The sequence below is a fragment of the Thalassophryne amazonica genome, chromosome 19 (assembly GCF_902500255.1).
Source record: "Thalassophryne amazonica chromosome 19, fThaAma1.1, whole genome shotgun sequence".
Classification (NCBI taxonomy): Eukaryota; Metazoa; Chordata; class Actinopteri; order Batrachoidiformes; family Batrachoididae; genus Thalassophryne; species Thalassophryne amazonica.
In genome coordinates this window covers 9,035,048-9,053,644 of record NC_047121.1, presented here as the reverse complement: position 1 = coordinate 9,053,644, position 18,597 = coordinate 9,035,048, and the positions used below count along the sequence as shown (strand labels likewise).

The 18,597-nt window shown below is 42.3% G+C and overlaps 1 protein-coding gene across 1 annotated transcript in view; it reads right to left on the bottom strand.

Annotated features, from left to right (window-relative positions):
* Positions 1-2,234: 2,234 nt before the first annotated feature.
* babam2 (BRISC and BRCA1 A complex member 2) overlaps positions 2,235-18,597 on the bottom strand; it is a 256,454-nt gene continuing 240,091 nt past the window's right edge. Inside the window, 6 exon segments of the mRNA XM_034195366.1 lie at positions 2,235-4,217; positions 6,667-6,689; positions 6,691-6,821; positions 6,945-7,033; positions 7,166-7,202; positions 7,205-7,229. Of these exon segments, the coding sequence (XP_034051257.1) occupies positions 4,154-4,217; positions 6,667-6,689; positions 6,691-6,821; positions 6,945-7,033; positions 7,166-7,202; positions 7,205-7,229 (369 nt within the window). The 3' untranslated portion in view covers positions 2,235-4,153.

The following is an 18,597-nucleotide window of genomic DNA, read 5'->3' as shown; positions in this document are numbered from 1 at the left end:
TTTTTTATATAGCACCAAATCACAACAAACAGTTGCCCCAAGGCGCTTTATATTGTAAGGCAAGGCCATACAATAATTATGTAAAACCCCAATGGTCAAAATGACCCCCTGTGAGCAAGCACTTGGCTACAGTGGGAAGGAAAAACTCCCTTTTAACAGGAAGAAACCTCCAGCAGAACCAGGCTCAGGGAGGGGCAGTCTTCTGCTGGGACTGGTTGGGGCTGAGGGAGAGAACCAGGAAAAAGACATGCTGTGGAAGGGAGCAGAGATCGATCACTAATGATTAAATGCAGAGTGGTGCATACAGAGCAAAAAGAGAAAGAAACAGTGCATCATGGGAACCCCCCAGCAGTCTAAGTCTATAGCATTACCAGTCATTACCAGAATACCCAATATTACTATCTAGTTTTTGTGCAAAAGCGAAATTAATAATCTCAACATTATTTACCATCTACTTAAAGGCAAAAACACACACAAAACATTTTTTTATATACAGCTATATAAATTCGGGCGTTAAGGGGTTAAAGAATTTACATTGAAGCATAAATAACAATTAGGATAACGCGGTTTCTCGATGTGGTCCATTTGTGCTCTATACGGAGGACAGCTGATGTTTGGGGAAAATCTGTTTATAGTTATGCTACATTTTTAAGTATTGATAGAGAAAAATTTCTTGGCTTTTATGAAAGTCTTTATTGAATGTTTAATCTGTTTTCAGTTGTGTTCAATTTTATAAAATTAATTTTTGTCATCAATAAGCTTTTCTGAAGCTGCTTAACCAGAACAATATTGCATTTAAAGAAATTACAAATAACTGAAGTTTTATATTTACAATGAGACAGTGTTTCTGGCCTGTGTGAGACACTGTTGAGACACAATTATGCTGTTTGTTTTTTTTTGTCTGGACTGTGAACATGTTAATTCTGGGTTTGGGGTCATGTGCAAACAGAAAGTGTCCGGAGTTGAATCTGCTGTCTGGGATGTTAGAGGACGGACAGACTGATGAATTCTGTCAGGTCTGCAGCAACCTCACAGGATTTTTATTTTGAAGTACATGCTCTTATTGTGGAAGTACGTATTGGTCTGATCACCTTGCTATTTTCACAACTTGAATCTTCGTGAAGAAAATACATAAGTATGCCAATGGAAGAAAAAGTTGGCTCTTTTTGGATTTCAATTGATGCTCCAGATACACAAACACACAGAGGCCACGCCCCTTTTATTATATGGATTATTGTTGTTGTGTGTGTGTGTTTAAAGATAATCTGGGGGATGAATACGTAAACATTTGCAAGTCCCTCAGTGTGTCTTGGACTTCATTTCCATCAATCATGAAGAAACAGTGTGTTAAAGCCATCTGGAGTAGGCGGGGCTAAAAACTGTGTGTAAGGAGACTAGTGAGGGAAGCCACAAGACACCCATGACAACTCTGAAGGAGCTCTAACTCCAGTGATTAAAGAAACTGCAACGTGCAACTTTCATGTATTTGTGACCTCATCAGTTACACGGAGAGGAACTGAGACAGAGTTTCTTAAAAAGATGCAGGTTTACAGACGGTTTGCCAGAAGACAAATGAACGGGAGACTTAAGCCGAGAAACGATCTGTCTTCTTCTATTAAATCTTCTTTAACTGGTGAGGCAACAGACAAATGTTTCTCCAATCACATACACGAGACACCTCCAGACTGTTGGTGGCTTCCCTCATTAGTCTTCTGAGACAGAGCTATCACACAGTACATGCTGCTTGTACTTCCTCATGAGTGATGTGAATGAAGTACAAAACATTCAGACATCCAAAAATGTTCATTTTTTCCAGCCCCTAACTCAGTGGTTCCCAACATGTTTCCCTAAGTTAGGCTGTGGACCCCTCATCCCGCTCGCACTCCAGGTTTTTTTTTTTTTTTTTTTGGCAAAAATGAATACATGTAACTTTAATTTGGTTTCTTTAAAGGAAAAACAAAGTTTTTTTTTTTTATTATTTGTTTGTCTAGTGAGTTATTCTGTCTTTATGCAACACTGTTCTCTTCTAATTTTGGCAACTTTAGAGCAGCCAAAATCTCAGGAGCCCATAAGGAGGTTTCGGACCACAGGTTGGGAACCAGGGTAAAAATGGACTGTAAAACTGATTATTTACCATAAATTTGTCAAACTGTGAGAATAACTGTCATGTATATTTTTTATCTGTTTAATTTTTTTAAACATACAGAAGCAATTTTAAATTATTTAATAACTTAATTAAACATTCTGATTTTACATAAATGATTAATTTTTATTTATTTATGAACAGACTTTAAATTCTTTATTGAAGACACAGGAGTGACTCTGACACTGTGACAACGAACAGGTTCAGCTTTACTGAAGTTTTCCAACTATTGTCTTTAATGAAAGATGGGAAAGAATGAACATAATAAACAGATTCATATAACTCAACAGCAGTACAGACCAGGAATCAAACCATGACACTTTTTGTGAGAGGTTGCAGGTTTACGGAGAATCCTCCGATACAAATGACAATAAAAAGATCAAACTCAATCCATGCGGCATTCCGGTGATTCCAAGTGAGAAGATCTCCATAAAAACAAAAGGAATGTGCTCGGCTGTGTCCTTCCAGGCCTTCATGGCGTGCACGCAGTTTGTTGGTTACATAACAAATGTGTGCTGACTGCACACGTGTGGATGGAGACCGCGGCCAGGCTCTGCTGGTCCGGCTGCCGTGACCGCGGGTTCACAACAGACAGGCTGCTCGGTTTGAGGTTCATGTCAAAAAGACCGGCACACTGTGCAGACAAAACCACAACATCCAGCAACACAAGAAAATCTGAGAATGCTGGAGCAGAGTATCAGAGCCATTGTGACAAAGAAGACGGAGAATCTCAAAATATAAGAATGATTTGTCACTTCTGAGAAACACACAGTGCTGTGCAAAATTTAAGACATGCAACAAAAACAATCATCACACAAACATGCTGCAAAAACAACAAAAAGGTAAAATAACTGGCTCCGGAATGTTCAGCGTGAGCGTAAAGTATCTCGTCTGATGACCCATTAACCTTTAAAACTGAAGTCTTTGAGGTGAACTTGTTTTGCAAGAACATCGAGTTGGACAAGTCATTAGTCTCTGGTTATTATCTCCTTTGCTGTTTTTCGTGGGATCAAGCAGAGAGCAGCGAGCTACAAGGTAATGATGCTGTCACGCTTTAGAAAACATCGGATTTTTCTTTCATATACAATGTTCTTTATTTAAAAAAAAAAAAAAAGGGAAAATTCTGGACCTTTAAAAAACAAAGATTTGGAATTTTCAAAGCTGGTCTTTTACCGTCATAATAACGGAGAATAAAACTCCATCAAACCCACAGTTAGGAGATTTTAGCAGAGAACTGTCAGTTTCTCAAATGTGAAAGTATTAAAATTTTATTCATGTTTGTTTGTTTGTTGTGTTTGATGTGCCACTACTGTCAGTCAGAGACGACGACAACAACAACAATAATAATAATAATAATAATAATGATGATGAATTGAAATATTTTAATTTGATTCTTGAAAATTTATCACTATTTTTGTGAAATTTACTTATATGAATTCAAAAAATATTACAAATTCTTCAAGTCACCTCCCTGAAACAATGGCCAAAATACTCCAAACACATTTGTCACAAATGAAAGTGTAACACTGTCATTTGTGGGGTGGGAAACAACAGTGTGGAGGAGACTCGACCCAAACCTCACGCCGGATGACAGAACTGTCAGTCAGTATTCATGACGTGTGTTCATTTAAAGATTTTCTGGGTGTCTCCGTTGTACGTCACAGCGTCTGTGACCCTCTGCAGCACCACGTCGGGCTTCTTACACGGCCACTAAAATAACAAGTAAATGCACTGAAAAAAAAAAAAACCCCGTCAAAGTCACACAACACGGAGCTCAGAGTCTGCAACTGTTACATACAGCAGCCGTCACAGAGGTGTGTCAGTTTGTGCATCATTTCACACATCACACACACACACACACACACACACACACAACACAACACCAACACACACACACACACACACAACCACACACACACCACACACACACACACACACACACAACACACACCACACACACACTCTCTCTCCCTGGGCAGCTGTCCAGGTGTGTTGTTAACGTGGAGGGTCCTAGAGCTTCCCGTTGGTGAAGGCTCCCTCTTGGAATTGAGGAATGAAGCTCTTGAAGTACGCCCTGGGGGGTGGGGGGGTGACAGGAATCAAACACAGAAATATGACAATGAATCAGCTGCTTCAAAGCATCTGAGACTCTCACTGCTTCAGTGTATCAAAACCCTGATAAAATGCTAAAATTGTGTATTTCTCTGCTTCGGTTGAAGCTCGAGTGAAAAAGAAGACACACAACTAGATACAGACAAAAACAAAAAACAAAACCCAAAGCCCAGCGTTCAGATAACCAGCACATATAGTCCACGGGCCAAGCAGGTTCTTGGTACCACTTAAGGGGATGAAACGACACTTAGAATCCAGCCTCAGTGTACCAGGGCCGACATAAAAATGTATGGCAGCCATCCCAGGGTGGCAGCTGGAGCCAGGTAGGGGTCAATGAAGAATTACACAGAGGTCAAAAACTAAAAATGCTCCAGTCATATTGAGAAATATATTGCATTATTTGTCTGATCACAAGGTATAGTTTGGACCATCTGTGACTGAATTCTGTGGAGTTATGGAGTTAACTTTAACTTATGAGTTAAGTTAAAGTTGCTCCAATTTTGATAAAAGTGATTCAAACTTATGTCACATGTCACAGAATCCAATGGACGTCAACCTTATGAGACCAAACATTCAACATGGACAAAACTATTCTATTTATTAATCCTTTTATTTCAACCAATAATTTGCATTTTTTTTTTTTTTTTTTTTACTGACACTGGAGCAACTTAAACTTTTGACCCCTGTACAAACTGAAACTGACCTTTGTCACCATTTTAGCTGTTTTTACCCCATAACTCCAGAACATTCAGTCACAGATAGTCCAAGCTATACTTTTTTGGAATCGTTGTGATCAGACTAATAATGTGATATAGTTTTCAATATGACTGGACCAGCTTTTAATTTTTGACCTCTGTGTAATTTTTCACTGACCCCTAGCTGGCTACAGCTACCACCCTGGGATGGTGATCATAGATTTTTTTGAAGACCATGGTACACTGAGGCTGGACTGTAAGTGTGGTTTAGCCCCTTTAAGTGGTACCGATTAGGTCCAAATTGATGGACTAATATACTGACCTTCTATCGTGGGTTTTCCAGCTGCCCAAACTGAAATCTTACATATTCGCAGACATTATTAATAACTTTTCCGTGCAAAGAGCTAACAGCGTTCAGGTCACAGTCGACGCCTATACATTTACTCCAGTGTGGGTCATTCCAAGTCGTGTGTACTGAGGGAGGTGCCAAACCTGTGAATGTCAACAAACGGCCGGCGTGGAACCGTTCAAACAATAAGGACTTAATCTGTGATATTTGACATCACACATCAGACATCACTGAAAAAACTTGAATGGGAGCTTTTACACAACAGAATGCTGATAAAATTAACAGCTTGTCACGACGAATCTGACAGAAACCTGCTGCACACCATTCTGTTGAATTAACCTCCGCCAACTTCATGTCAGCTCACATTTTAAAAAAATAAAGTTTAACAGTCAAAAAATGTTTGTAAAACCTAAATCTATACGTGTGTTCCTGCTGGAGCGAATATAATAATCCACTCATCAACGCATCATAAAATCAACGCATCGCGAGAAGGCACCAAGCATCACCTCGAGGAGACGGATGGACAAGGAAACACTGGGCTAAATGGTTTAGAATTTCATCTGTTCAGTGTTCTCACCATTAACTTTCTAGTTAGCAGATTAGGTGTAACCAAAGCTAAAGCCGCGGTCACATTAGCTACAAGCGACAGTGACAAGAGGCTGGCTTTGTGGCTTGATGGACGTTCCCGCTACATCTAAGTAAGATGTCTTGTAAATCACTTCAGATGTGTTATGTGGTTACAAAAACAGTGTTCTTAGATTTCAAAGTGTTTATTTCTTGCTAGCTTTTATAAAACGTGAGAAACATTAGATTAATATAGAAATAAGCTGTGTCAGTGCACTTTCTGCCATCTTGGACTATTTTGCTCGAGCGAACAACTGACTGAAGTTACGCTGAAGTTAGACTTCTATTTTGGCCACGCCCAACTGGCGGCCAAAACACCCACTCTGGACTGAAAACGGATACCAAGTCATCACTTTTCCTCTGTCGCTGGCTGTCGCTTGGTACACAATAAATTTGCAGAGTAACATTTACTTTGTTGGGATAACATTTGATCCCAGTCCAAATAGAGTTAAATATACTCTATCACAGTGTAAAATCAACTCTTATTGGAGTAGAAACACTTGATTTGACAAGACTGTAGAACTGATTTCACTCTATAATAGAGTGTATTTTACTCTATTTAGACTGGGACCAATGTTATCCTGGCCAGAGTAAATTTATTTCAGCAAAATGTACTGTGTAGCTAATGTGACCACGGCTCTCTAACGTTTATATAATCTGGCCCACCACTAATCAGCAATACACAGAATGCAATCGTGTTTGATTTGCGACTGTGTCTGCGTGACTGCAGTGGTTCCACTCACTTGGCTCTCTTGGCCATCTCATTTACCATCCCAACGCGGGCTGTAAGGGTACGACTTCTGCACCTGCGAATAGAGCTGACCGCTGTTGGTGAAGTGGTAGATGACTGGAAGGTTGAGGGTAGGCTGGTCTCTGGGGAAGTACAGCGGGAGGTCCACTATGAAGAGTAAAGACGAGACCATGTGAGACACTGAAGATCCGACAGAAGGCGGAGGTCGGTCCCCAGACCGGTTTGTCACCAGAGTTCCACTGTGCGGTGACGGACGTCAAGCTCTGTGACTTTCTACCGTGCAAAGGAAGCAGAATCTTTCCACATCAGCAAAAGGGTGAGTTTTTGTAAACCCCTCGGCATCGTACTCCACCACCCCCCTGCAGTGGACACAAAAGCACAACAGCGGTACTGAGCCAGGACTTCATGGCGGTACACAAACAATACAGCCGCCGCCTCTGATCAGATATGTCTGTAAATTAATCAGTGGGTGATTTGGTCTTTTGACTCACGTTCCGAAATGACTGAGGAAGGCTGCGATGTACTCCTCCTCTTGTGATAGCCCTGAATAACATACTGCACTAAAGAGAACAAAGTCACGGTATCAGTAGCGGCATCACGGAAAAGATATGACTTAGAAAGCTCTAAAAAATCAGCTAAACACGGAATTGAGGGGAAAAAAAAACCTAAAGAAATCTCTTACTTTGCGTTGGTACAAGGGTGACTGAAAAATTTTGAGCCTGTCTCAGAAGAAACCACAACTATATAATGAGTTCCAGCAAGATGCCTTTTCATGTTTGGAAACAGATGTCCAAAGGAGCCAAATCAGGGGAATAAGATCAGTGTGGAACAAATGTGAAGCCACATTCATGATTGGCAGCCATTGTGATGACGGACGTGCGGACTGGAGCTTTGTCCTGGTGAAACAGAACACCTTTGTCGGAGCATTCCACGTCGCTTCTGCCTTATTTTCTCCTGCCACTGTGGCAAAGGGAAGCAAAATAGGCTCCACTGTCCCTTCTGGAGATAAGTCCACCATTATGATGCTGAAGACAGAGGCTGTGACCTTTCCAGCAGATGAGACAGCTTTGGCTTTCTTCATTGGAGGAGAACCCATGTTTCCATTGCTTTGACTATTGTTTGGACTTCAGTTCAAAATGATGGAACCAGATCTCATCCAAGGTCATGAATCACTGCATGACATTATCAGAAACATCTGGAACCTCGTGTGTTTCTGATCAGCTGTGAGAAGCTTTGGGACCCATCGTGGTGAAAGTTTCATCATATCCAGTTCTTCTGGAAGAACCAAATGAACTCTCTTCTGGGAACTGCCTACAGTCCTGACGATGTGACACACACTCACTCTTCTATCACTGAGGACCATATCATGGATCTGCTGGATCATATCAGCCGAGGAAGCAGTTCTGGGTCTTCTGATCTTGCTGCATCTTTAACACTTGTTCTGCCCTTCTTGAGTTCGGCTAACCAACGTTTAACTGGAGTATAAGACTTGTCCTCGTGGATCTCCTTTGGAAACAACATTCCCTGTTTTGTGAGATACTGACTCACAGCACGCCCACCAGCTTAGCCTATTTTGCCGATATGACACACCCCGACTCACGTCACTGTAATACTGTGTCTGCAACATTTCACCCAATGAGGGAAAATTTCACACATTCTCAAGAGAAATGTTGGTGCCTCAGACTGCAGAAGATGGAGAACCAGGTCCTACTTTTTCTGGGTTAGGCTCACAACTTTTCAGTCACATGTCATATAAATGCAGAACTGCCACAACTGAGATTACAGTTCATAGGATATCTCAAAATAAATCCAAAAAATAAAATGAAGGCATTGCTACTAAAAGTGAGTTTACAGTGTGCATCAAAATAAGCGGAAGACGTGAACACGGTGGTCCAAGTCCCCGACAGGGACCTGCTTTGTGACGAGTGAGGAGACACTGAATGTGACGCGCTGTGCAGCTTTTTAACATTTCAGCTTGTGGTTTACTTCAGCTGCTGTCTGCTGTGATCCTGACAGGAGCTCGTCGAGGGCATTAAACCTCTGAAAAACACACCAACAAACTGCTTCACCGAAAAACTTGAATCCTCTCAAATTTCATGTAATTCTGTTCAACAGTTAAAGTGTAACTTCTCCCATACTGAATGAACGAATGAATGGAGCAACAAACCCATGCCGGCGTCGCTCAACCTGAGTCACTTAACAAGTCTTGCTCTGTCTCTGTCTTTGGGTCCTCTGTCTTTGAGATTGAGATCTTATGGAGGCATGAGGTTACTGGACAGAGATGTTTGGTGATGCTGATGTCTTTGCAGGCAAATGAAGGTCCAATTCTTTCGGGTCCTGGTGCTGCCTGTCTTGCTGTATTTTTTTTAGACTTGGACACTAACTGACCTAAGGTGACAAATGGATGTCTTTGGTACTAACGTTTTTTTGAAGGATCCTTGGGTACCACTGGAATGACTTTGTATCAAACGAGCGGTTACTGAGAGAGACCAGGATGAGGAGCATCACTTGCATTGTGAGGGAGCGTCAGCTAGGACATTTTGGTCATGTGGTGCATTTCTCTGTGCGTGATCCAGCAGACAGGTAGGTGTCTGAGTGTTGAGGACCCCAGCAGCTGGAGAAGGCCAAGGGGATGTCCACATGTCACCTGGCTGTGGCAGATAGATGGTTATGTTAGAGATGTGGGAATGGACTGGTTGTCTGCCGGGGTGGTTTCCATCCAGGCCCCGGGCAGCTCTGGTGTGTGGATGTGGCAAAGTGTGGCACCAGCGCACACTCTCAGACCTGTCTCTAGTGCTGATTTCTTACCATGTTTTTGTTGACCTTGACCCTAAATTTTTTCTGACCCTATTCAAAAAAATGAGTCAACTTGAGATATCTGCCCAAGTAATATTCACACCAAGTTCGCTTGAAAATCTGTGCAGCCGTTATGTTTCCGTTGTCTACAGAGACACAAACAGATTTTAATACCTTGCTTAGCCAGTGCACTTTTGAGCACATTGGCTGTGTTTCCTCAGTCTCTCTGCTGCCTGTTGGGGATTTGTGGGGAAAAAAACCAGAAGTGAAGTTTGCTTTGCCATGAGTTCAGTCTCTCAGGTACTACTTGCCCTCAGGCTGCGTACAACCTGAGAAAAAGCTGACAGGACGGTATCTGCTAGTATGACTGAACCTACCCAGTATATAAACATGGCAAGGAGACAGATAAGGAGACTTGAGCTTTGAAATGACTGTTTACAGTTTTAAACCACATGGCTGTACAAAATACAATCTTCATCCAGGAGAACTGAAATGTCACAGCACAGTACAAATGTCCTGGGCAAGACATTCCAGTCTGGGCTGGAATTTCAGCCCAGACTGGAGGTGGTCTTCTAACCCCCAGTTAACTCCTTTTGGGAGTTGGTGGTAGCACTGGCACTCCAGCCACCATAAACTCTTTGCAGGGCCTGATACCAGAAAAGAAGATCTTGTTTCTGTACTACATGGGAGTAAATCTGCTCGTGCCTTCCAGGAACCGTCAGGATCCTCAATGCTGGAAGATAAGAAACTACCAGTGATCACTGAGGGTCTTTTCTCCAGAGAGTGGTGACTGGTGCAGCAGTGAGCATCCAACTCCAAATTTGTTCTAGCTCCTACAACTTAAGGAGAACCATCTTCCACTGCTGCTGAGGGAGTCTAGGAAGCTCCATATTGCAGTGGCAGTTCTCTCTGACCTGGGAATGGCTTGAACTCAGCAGGTGGATACAGTTTTGGTCTCGTCTCTCCAGGGATGCACAATTGCTTTGGTTGACTGGATCCTTCCAATGGTATCACTCTTTTTATGCTTTGACTGCAGTGAGTAGGATCTTTGTGAAGGAGACTTTTTACTTCCAGTTTCCCTCTGAGATTGACGACAGTCCCAGAGGTGACATTCCTCTGGTCATTTGGACTGTGAGCTATGACACCATGCGGTGTATGTCCTTGAGCACGATCAAACATGTCAGTGCCTTTGTTTTGAGGACCTTATCGACTGAAAAAGGCCAAGGGGACACCTACGTATCACCTGGTGGCAACAGACAGATGGGGCCTACAGGTAGAAACCAGTGGTGTGCTGGTGTAACAGTATATCTTCCCCCCTGGATATCTTCATCTAGCCATCCCCTGTTACACCAGGATGGCTGCCAGTCAGGACACAGGGCAGTTCTGTAGTGTTCTGTAACAAGTGGTACCAGCTCACTTCACAGGCAAATAAGTACGTAGATGTAAAAAGCTGTAGAACCTCTCTGGAAGGGTTCTACATTAAAAAGGTCTTTTCTTTTGTTTTTATTATCTTGAGCTCTATACTGAGCATCTGCATGATCTTACATTTTTGGTGAATAATGCCAATGTTTTAAATCACAATAACAATGAAGAAGAAAGCTGATCTTTTCACTTAGTAGTTTAGATAAGCAGTAAGACAGTTATTTTTAAATGTATTTATTTAAATTTTTAAGATCACACAACCTTTATAGCTAGATTTTATAAAGTTTTACCACTAGAATACTTCATCTTGACCTGGGTTGCAGGTTTGTGCTTCGCACTACCTGTCTGTGTCCTTGGAGAAGACACTTCATCTGTATTGTTTCAGTTGACTCAGATGTAAATGGGTACTAGTCTTGACTGGGGAAGTAACCGACAATGGACTGGCATCCCATCCCGGGGGAATCACAGACTTTCCTAAGCTTCACCTTCTTGTGTCCAGGGACCAACACCAGCTCTCAGGGCCAGTAGAGGACTTACCTCTTACTTGTTAAAGTACAATGGAAATAAAGGCATTCTTCTTCTTGTGTAACTTTAGTGGCACCGCCCACAGGAGGAGAACTTTACACTGAAATGCTACTCCAGGTCAATGTCATGCATCTAAGTGTTTTAAGGTCAGCCAGAGAGTCAGCCAGAGATAGGAAACTGTCCTGTTTTTAAATTCAGTCCGTACAGTATCAATGAGATGTTTGGTCTTTCTGCCGTATGTAGTCAGGGAGGAGCCCAGTGACAACCAGGTACTCAGAGCCAGTTTTCATAGTGAGACCCTCTGGCTGCTTTCAGAGTCCATCCTCTGTGCAGTGTACATCCTAGGAAACACTACAACAGCTTCCGATTTCAGTTCAGGCAACTCTGAAAGCACGCACTGAAAAACGTATCAGCGTTTAGCTTTAACATTACTCACGTTAACTTTTCAGGTCCACATGCATGTCATCATGTGAAATGGTCGAACAGGATACCATTACAAGTTGTACTAAAAACATGCACAGCATCAAGATTTTCGGAGTTGGGCACAGTTTCACTGTACAAATGTTTGAAGAAGTGACGGAACAGCTCTGTGACTGGACATGCTGCAGCAGGTGAAGTGAGGAATAAATGCACGCTGCACAGGTTCATTTTTTTTTCCTCCAGGAAAAACTGAAGCAGACACTTGTATGACTGCTGTACTGGGTAAGAAGCACACAGAGTATCAAAAGTGAAAGTAAAAAACAGTTTGCAATATAAATATACAAATATAAATACCAGAAATTCTGCTCACTACTGGTTTACTGGCTCCTACTGTTCCTCTCCTTCCTGTCCTTTGTCTTCCTGTTAGTCCTCCTCCCCCTGAGTGAGGAGTTGTCCAGTCTGATGGTCTGAGGGACAAAGGAGTTTTTCAGTCTGTTGGTCCTGCACTTGGGAAGAAGCAGTCTGTGGCTGAAGAAGCTCCTCTGGTTGCTGATGACAGTGTGCAGAGGGTGACTGGCATCGCCCATAATGTCCACCAGTTTGTCCAGTGTTCTCTTCTCTGCCAACCTCACCAGAGAGTCCAGCTTCATGCCAACCACAGAGCCAGCCCGCCTGATCAGTTTGTCCAGCCTGGATGTGTTCTTCTTGGATGTGCTGCCTCCCCAGCACACCACGGTGTAAAAGAGGACGCTGTACTATGGACTGGTAGAACATCCACAGGAGTTTCCTGCAGATGTTAAACAATTGCAGCCTCCTCAGGAAGTCCAGCCTGCTGTGTCCCTTCCTGTACAGGTGGTCGGTGTGGGTTGTCCAGTCCAGTTGGGTGCGATGTTCAGACCTGACTTGTGTGAAGTGCCTTGAGGCAACTTTGTTGTGATTTGGTGCTATATAAACAAAAATAAATTGAAATAAACTGAATGTTCAGAATGTTGGTCAGAATGCAAAAACATGGAGAACCACACCCTACTTTTTCTGGTCAGGCTGAATTGTTTGACAGATGTCACTTGTTAAACATTTTGCAAGTTTCATTGGTTGCTTATGGCATCATCTATTAAATTAAACAAACTCATACAATGCCAAATCATAAATAAAAAGTAAATAAAAATTCAATTAAATTTAAAAAGTCAGACTTTTAGTAGGCTAGTTCTGTGGATAGCATTACTGATGATCTGAACTCAATACCCCGAGTCTTGATGCACTTGAAGGCACCTGCTGATATTAGAAGACACCCTGAGCAGAAGCAGATGTCCTGGTGGACTGGAGACGTGCAAGATCTCAGGTGCAAATGCAGCAGTTTGGATTGCAGATGGTGTCGCGCAAAGCCAGAGGTAACCTGGCATGACTGTTTGGCTGATTACAAGTGTGCCTTGTCAGCTGCCAACACAGCTTATTATTCTGTTTTTTAAAATTACAATATACTTGATTCTTGCTCAAGCTGTGGCAAAAACTACAAATTAGATTTTTTTTAAATAACAGGACAGAGGAATTAGGAATAAAATGACAGCCTTCATTTGCTATACTAAAAATTCTTCAGGATCATCAAACAGTGACTCAGGATCAGTTGTGTCAGAATTGTTAAAGGTGGTTGGAGACGCTAAACATAGTACATATTTTTTTATATGTTTGATCCACTGTTATCTATCTTGGCTTGTTGGTGAACTCTGGCTATTACTGGGACCTTCTCCATTGAATGCTGTTATGTATCACTCAACACTGTACTCGTTCATGTTTGCTGTACAAATGCAGTAGTAAAACCTGTCCTTAAGAAATCGAGTTGGATACTGGCAAATAAGAGACCCATTCTAATTTATCGTGTTAATAAACATTCTTGGTCTCCAATCAATAATCAGCATGATTATTATGGAATTATCATGTTAAACCTATTTTATTGGGATTTAGGGTGACCATTCCATGGAACTTGCAGTTGTGAAAACTGCTGAACGATGTGTTCCTGGTTATTGATGCAGACTCCATTTTAATATAGTACTATTAAGTCGAGTCATGCATAAATGCAGCTGATCACATTATCTTGTTGGAGAGAAGAAATGAGAATTATTTTGGTATTTCTGGTTAAGCGCTTTCATGGTTAAGGTCTTAATTGTCATGTTGATCAAAATGTGCTTTTCGTAGCAACACTATGTCTGAATTTTCCCCAGTAAAATACGGGGGACCTCAGGGCTACTTCTCAGCCCACTGTTATTCTTTCTTATAGGGCTATTCCACAGAGCGATATTCCATCCCGCATTATAGAAACGTCTTGATCCATCTTTGTCAAGCTTGAACAAGCTTGGTATATGTAGTAGTTATGGCCATCATCAGTACCAGTTTTGTATTTGGCCCCAAATTTTCGAACTGTTCAAAAATTTCATCCTGATTTTCAAAATCGTTGCTAGTGCATGGTAACTTATGGGTGTTTGTAGTCTTAACAGCTTCAATCATGTTTGAACATCTTTAAACAGGGTATTCCTACTGAGTACAACTTGAAACTTGTTTGACTGTGCTCCAGTGGGGTAAATATTTGAAGCTGAAGCAGCATTTGTGTACTTCTGGTCGAGGGCGCAGCCTCTTGCATTAGTTTTCGGGCAGGTTGCCAAGTCTGCATTTTATAAGCCAGCCAGTTGTCAGGCCTGCACTTCATAAACCAGCCTGTTAGAAGGCAAGCCAGATTAATCAGTTTCATCCCGTTTTTTGCACTTTTTTGGACTGTGGGTGATCTTGGTAGAACAACACCCTGTGGAATACGGGTGATAATGTACCACCTCTTTGTCGTATTACATAAAGCTTCAGGATGAACTTTCACTGTTGCGCTGATGATTCACAGGTGTGTACGCCTGTTGTTACAGGGAACATGCCCACAGTGCAAACTTATACCACCTGTGACTGACTTCAGCTCAGTGTTCACATACGGCACCAGATGACTTCTGGTAACACAGACAATAAATCCTTTCTCTTTGTATGCCAGCGTGTTTTCCTGTTCAAGGAGCTGTGGCTGAGTGAACTTTCATGTCCATGCTGAGAAAGGATTCTCCTACGCCACTGTTACTCAGATCACAGCCGGCTCTTTTCATTGGCTGCCTGGAGGTGTGTGTGTTGTAAGACAGGTGAGCTTGTTTTGCAGGTATTCAACTTGTCCACACCCCTGACTGCTAACCTGCACACCCATTTGTTTTCTGTGTGTTCCAGAGTAAAGGAGAGTGATGCAATAACTGTGGAAATACTTGCCGCTGAGTGATTAACAAACCTCTGTGCCACACACATGTTCACTCCGCCTACAGACTCTCTGACTTTATACAGATATCCGACTGCAACATGAAACTTTAACATAAAAATCTCTGGTAGGTATCTTCCACAAACCCCTCATACAAATCCTCTCTTCTTTTGGGCATCCTCAGTGGAGGAGTTACTGTCATAAACAATGTAGTAAGATGTGTTCAATACGACAACGGTCTTGTGAAGCTAACACCAGATGATCAGCGTGTTTATTTGTTTTTATAATACTACTACAATATGTTTCCTCCTACTGTGTACTGTACACGGCATATGTGCGAAAAAGAAGATCTGGCCACCATGTAGAGAAAATACAAATACATGCTACACATACAACGTCTATGCTGGGTGAATAAATGGAGAACGTGTTATCACTATCTGCATGAATGAAGATGGGTAGAAAATTTCAAAAAGCTAAAACAAGCCAGGACAAAGAAAAACTTAAATGGAGTCAGAACCTTCACATGGGCAAATAGCTGATGTAATCAGAGGGACAGCAGAGGTCAGTGGTTTTGTAGAACATTGTTTTGGTGGCACACTGTGGCATTCTTTCTTCTTAAGTCACATTCACATTTTGGATTCCTGTTCCTTGCCCATAATGCCACCATCTTATATCTAAAATAAGATATCAGACTCCCTTAATTCTGTTGATCAAATCCAGTAAGTCCCTGAATTTGAGATTTTTTAATATTAACTAGTTGTCTTCTAAATCATCAACGATACATTATATCATTTTGGAACAGTAAGATACGATCGACTTACTGGAAGCTTTGATGCAACCCAGCATACTCTTGCCTCTGGAAGAAGCTTGTCCGCCTGGGTCAGGAGTCTGCAACCATTACTGTCAAATGAGCCATTTTAAACCTGTTCTTCTGGAGCCACAAAACTTATATGACCTTTAAAATAACGAATAAAGATAACACAGCTTATAACAACCCCGAATCAGAAAATTTTGGATGATATGGAAAAAATGGTTTCTTTTCATTTCTTAGTTTTTTTTATTTTCAGTAAATTTGCAAAAACCTCATGAAAACTTTTTCACATTGTCATTATGGGGTATTGTGTGTAGAGGTTTGAGGAAAAAATGAATTTCATCCATTTTGAAATAAGGCTGTAACATAAAAAAATGGAAAAAGTGCAGCACTGTGAAAACTTTCTGGATGCACTGTATCTGCAGACAGTAATATGTCTTGGACTTTATTTTATCAATCAGTCAGAAAAACAAACAGTGTGGTACTGTTTCTGTGTAGGCTCTCAGTTGTCCAGGTGGTTTCCATAGTAGAGAAGCTTGAATCTTCGAATGGACTGAGTTGCTTGATGCGAGGATGTTTCGCTTCAAATCGCAGAAGCTTCCTCAGCTAAAATTCTTGCTCTGGTAGTCTGACTTCTGTCTTGACTCTTGTAGAGAAGAATAAACAGAAGCCACAAAAGCTGGAGTTTTAAACCTAACCAGACCCCTCCTACCAAGAGGCAGACTGCTATTGGCTAGTGACTAAACAATAGCTTTACTTAGCACCTATTGTGCTCTAGTTAGCACCCTCCTAATGACAGGTTAACTGTCCCTCCTAACAATGGGACTGACGCCTCTCCTGACAGCTCTCCTGACAAGTCTTCTGATGACGTGAATGACTCATGACCATGAACGAAAGACTGAAACTGCTTTGACCTGAGTACCCCATTGTAAACAGGGGACAATGCGTGTCTCAGACCCCCCCGGTTAAGGCTGGGTTTCAACTGTTTCACATACAATGCCTCCTTCACTCCTCTCTCAAAACCATTTCTTCTCTCTGGCTAAGATTTAACTTCCTTGTCCTCAAACGTGTGGTTAGTGTCTTTAAGGTGGAGATGAACTGCAGACTGAGGTCCACTGGCGCCTTCTCTGCGGTGCTGGTATAGCTTTTTGTGTAGTGACTGCTTCATTTCACCTATGTAGTGTTCATTACAGTTGTCCTGACATCTAATCGAATACACTACATTGCTCTGTTTGTAACTAGGTTTCCTGTCCTTCCTGTTCTGAACTAATTTCTGTCTCAAGGTGTTAACAGGTTTAAAGTAAACTGGGATTTTGTGCTGTCTGAAGATCTTCTGTAGTTTTTCCCCTAATCCTGCTAAATAAGGAAGAGAGACTCCTCTTCTTGTCTCCGTCTCCTGTCTGTCTGGTCTCTTTGTTCTTTGGGACTTATGCACTTTAACCAGGGACCATCGTGGGTACCCACATATTGTGAGGGCTTTCCGGACAAGTTGTTGTTCTTTAGCCCTTCCCTCTGTAATTGTGGGCACCTGTAGGGCTATGTGTTGAAGAGTCCTGATCACCCCGAGCTTGTGTTCAAGGGGGTGGTTTGAGCCAAAGAGCAGATATTGGTCAGTGAGAGTGGGTTTTCTGTAAACCCCTGTCTGGAGCTGCCTGTTCTCTCCAATCATAACATCACAGTCCAAGAAGGCTAAATGGCTGTTTCTGGTGTCCTCACGTGTGAAATTGATATTGCAGTCCACCAAGTTGATGTGCTCTGTAAAGTCCTCAACTTCCTGTTGCTTGATTTTAACCCATGTCTCATCGACATATCTGAATCAGTGACTGTGAAAGATGCCCGTGAATGACGCCAAGGCTCTCTTCTCCACTCGCTCCATGTACAGATTGGCCACAATGGGGGATACCGGAGACCCCGTCGCACAACCATGGATCTGCCTATAGTAATTCCCCCTAAACAGGAAATATGTGGTGTTAAGACAGATCTCCAAGAGTTGGCAGATGTGGTCTGGTGTGAGTTTAGTCCTTTCAAGTAGAGATGCATCCTCCAGCAGTCTCTGCCTCAGAGCTGAGACGGCCTCAGCAGTGGGGATGCAGGCGAAAAATGATGTCTCATCAAATGACACCATAGTTTCATCTGCCTCCAGCTGAAGGTCCTTGATCTTGTTCACAAAATCTTGTGTGTTCTCCACATGGTGGTCTGAGTTACCCACTAGAGGAGCCAAAATCCACTTGAGGTGCTTTGCCAAATTGTACGTGAATCTGTGCTACATACAATAGGCCTGAGTGGCACGTCCTGTTTGTGGATTTTGGGCAGCCCATAGATGCATGGAGTGGCGTCCCCCGGGTACAGTCTGTAGTATGTCTGCCTGTCGATGAGGCCCTCTTTCTCCAGGTTTTGGAGGTAGTTAATGATTTTCTTCTTATAGGCTCTTGTGGGGTCTCTCTTCAGACTATCGTACGTATTGGAGTCAGTAAGCAAGTTGTTGATCTTGGCCTCGTATGTGTTCAGGACCACTGTGCATCTGCCTTTATCCACTGGGAGGATAAGGATGCTTTGGTCCTTCTGCAGTGCTGACAAAGCTTTCCGTTCTTCTCCTGTGATGTTGGACGGAGGAGGCTTAGTACTGTTCAGCACTGCTGTGACTCAAGGTCAGAGGTCCCCAGCTTCTGACTCTGACAAAC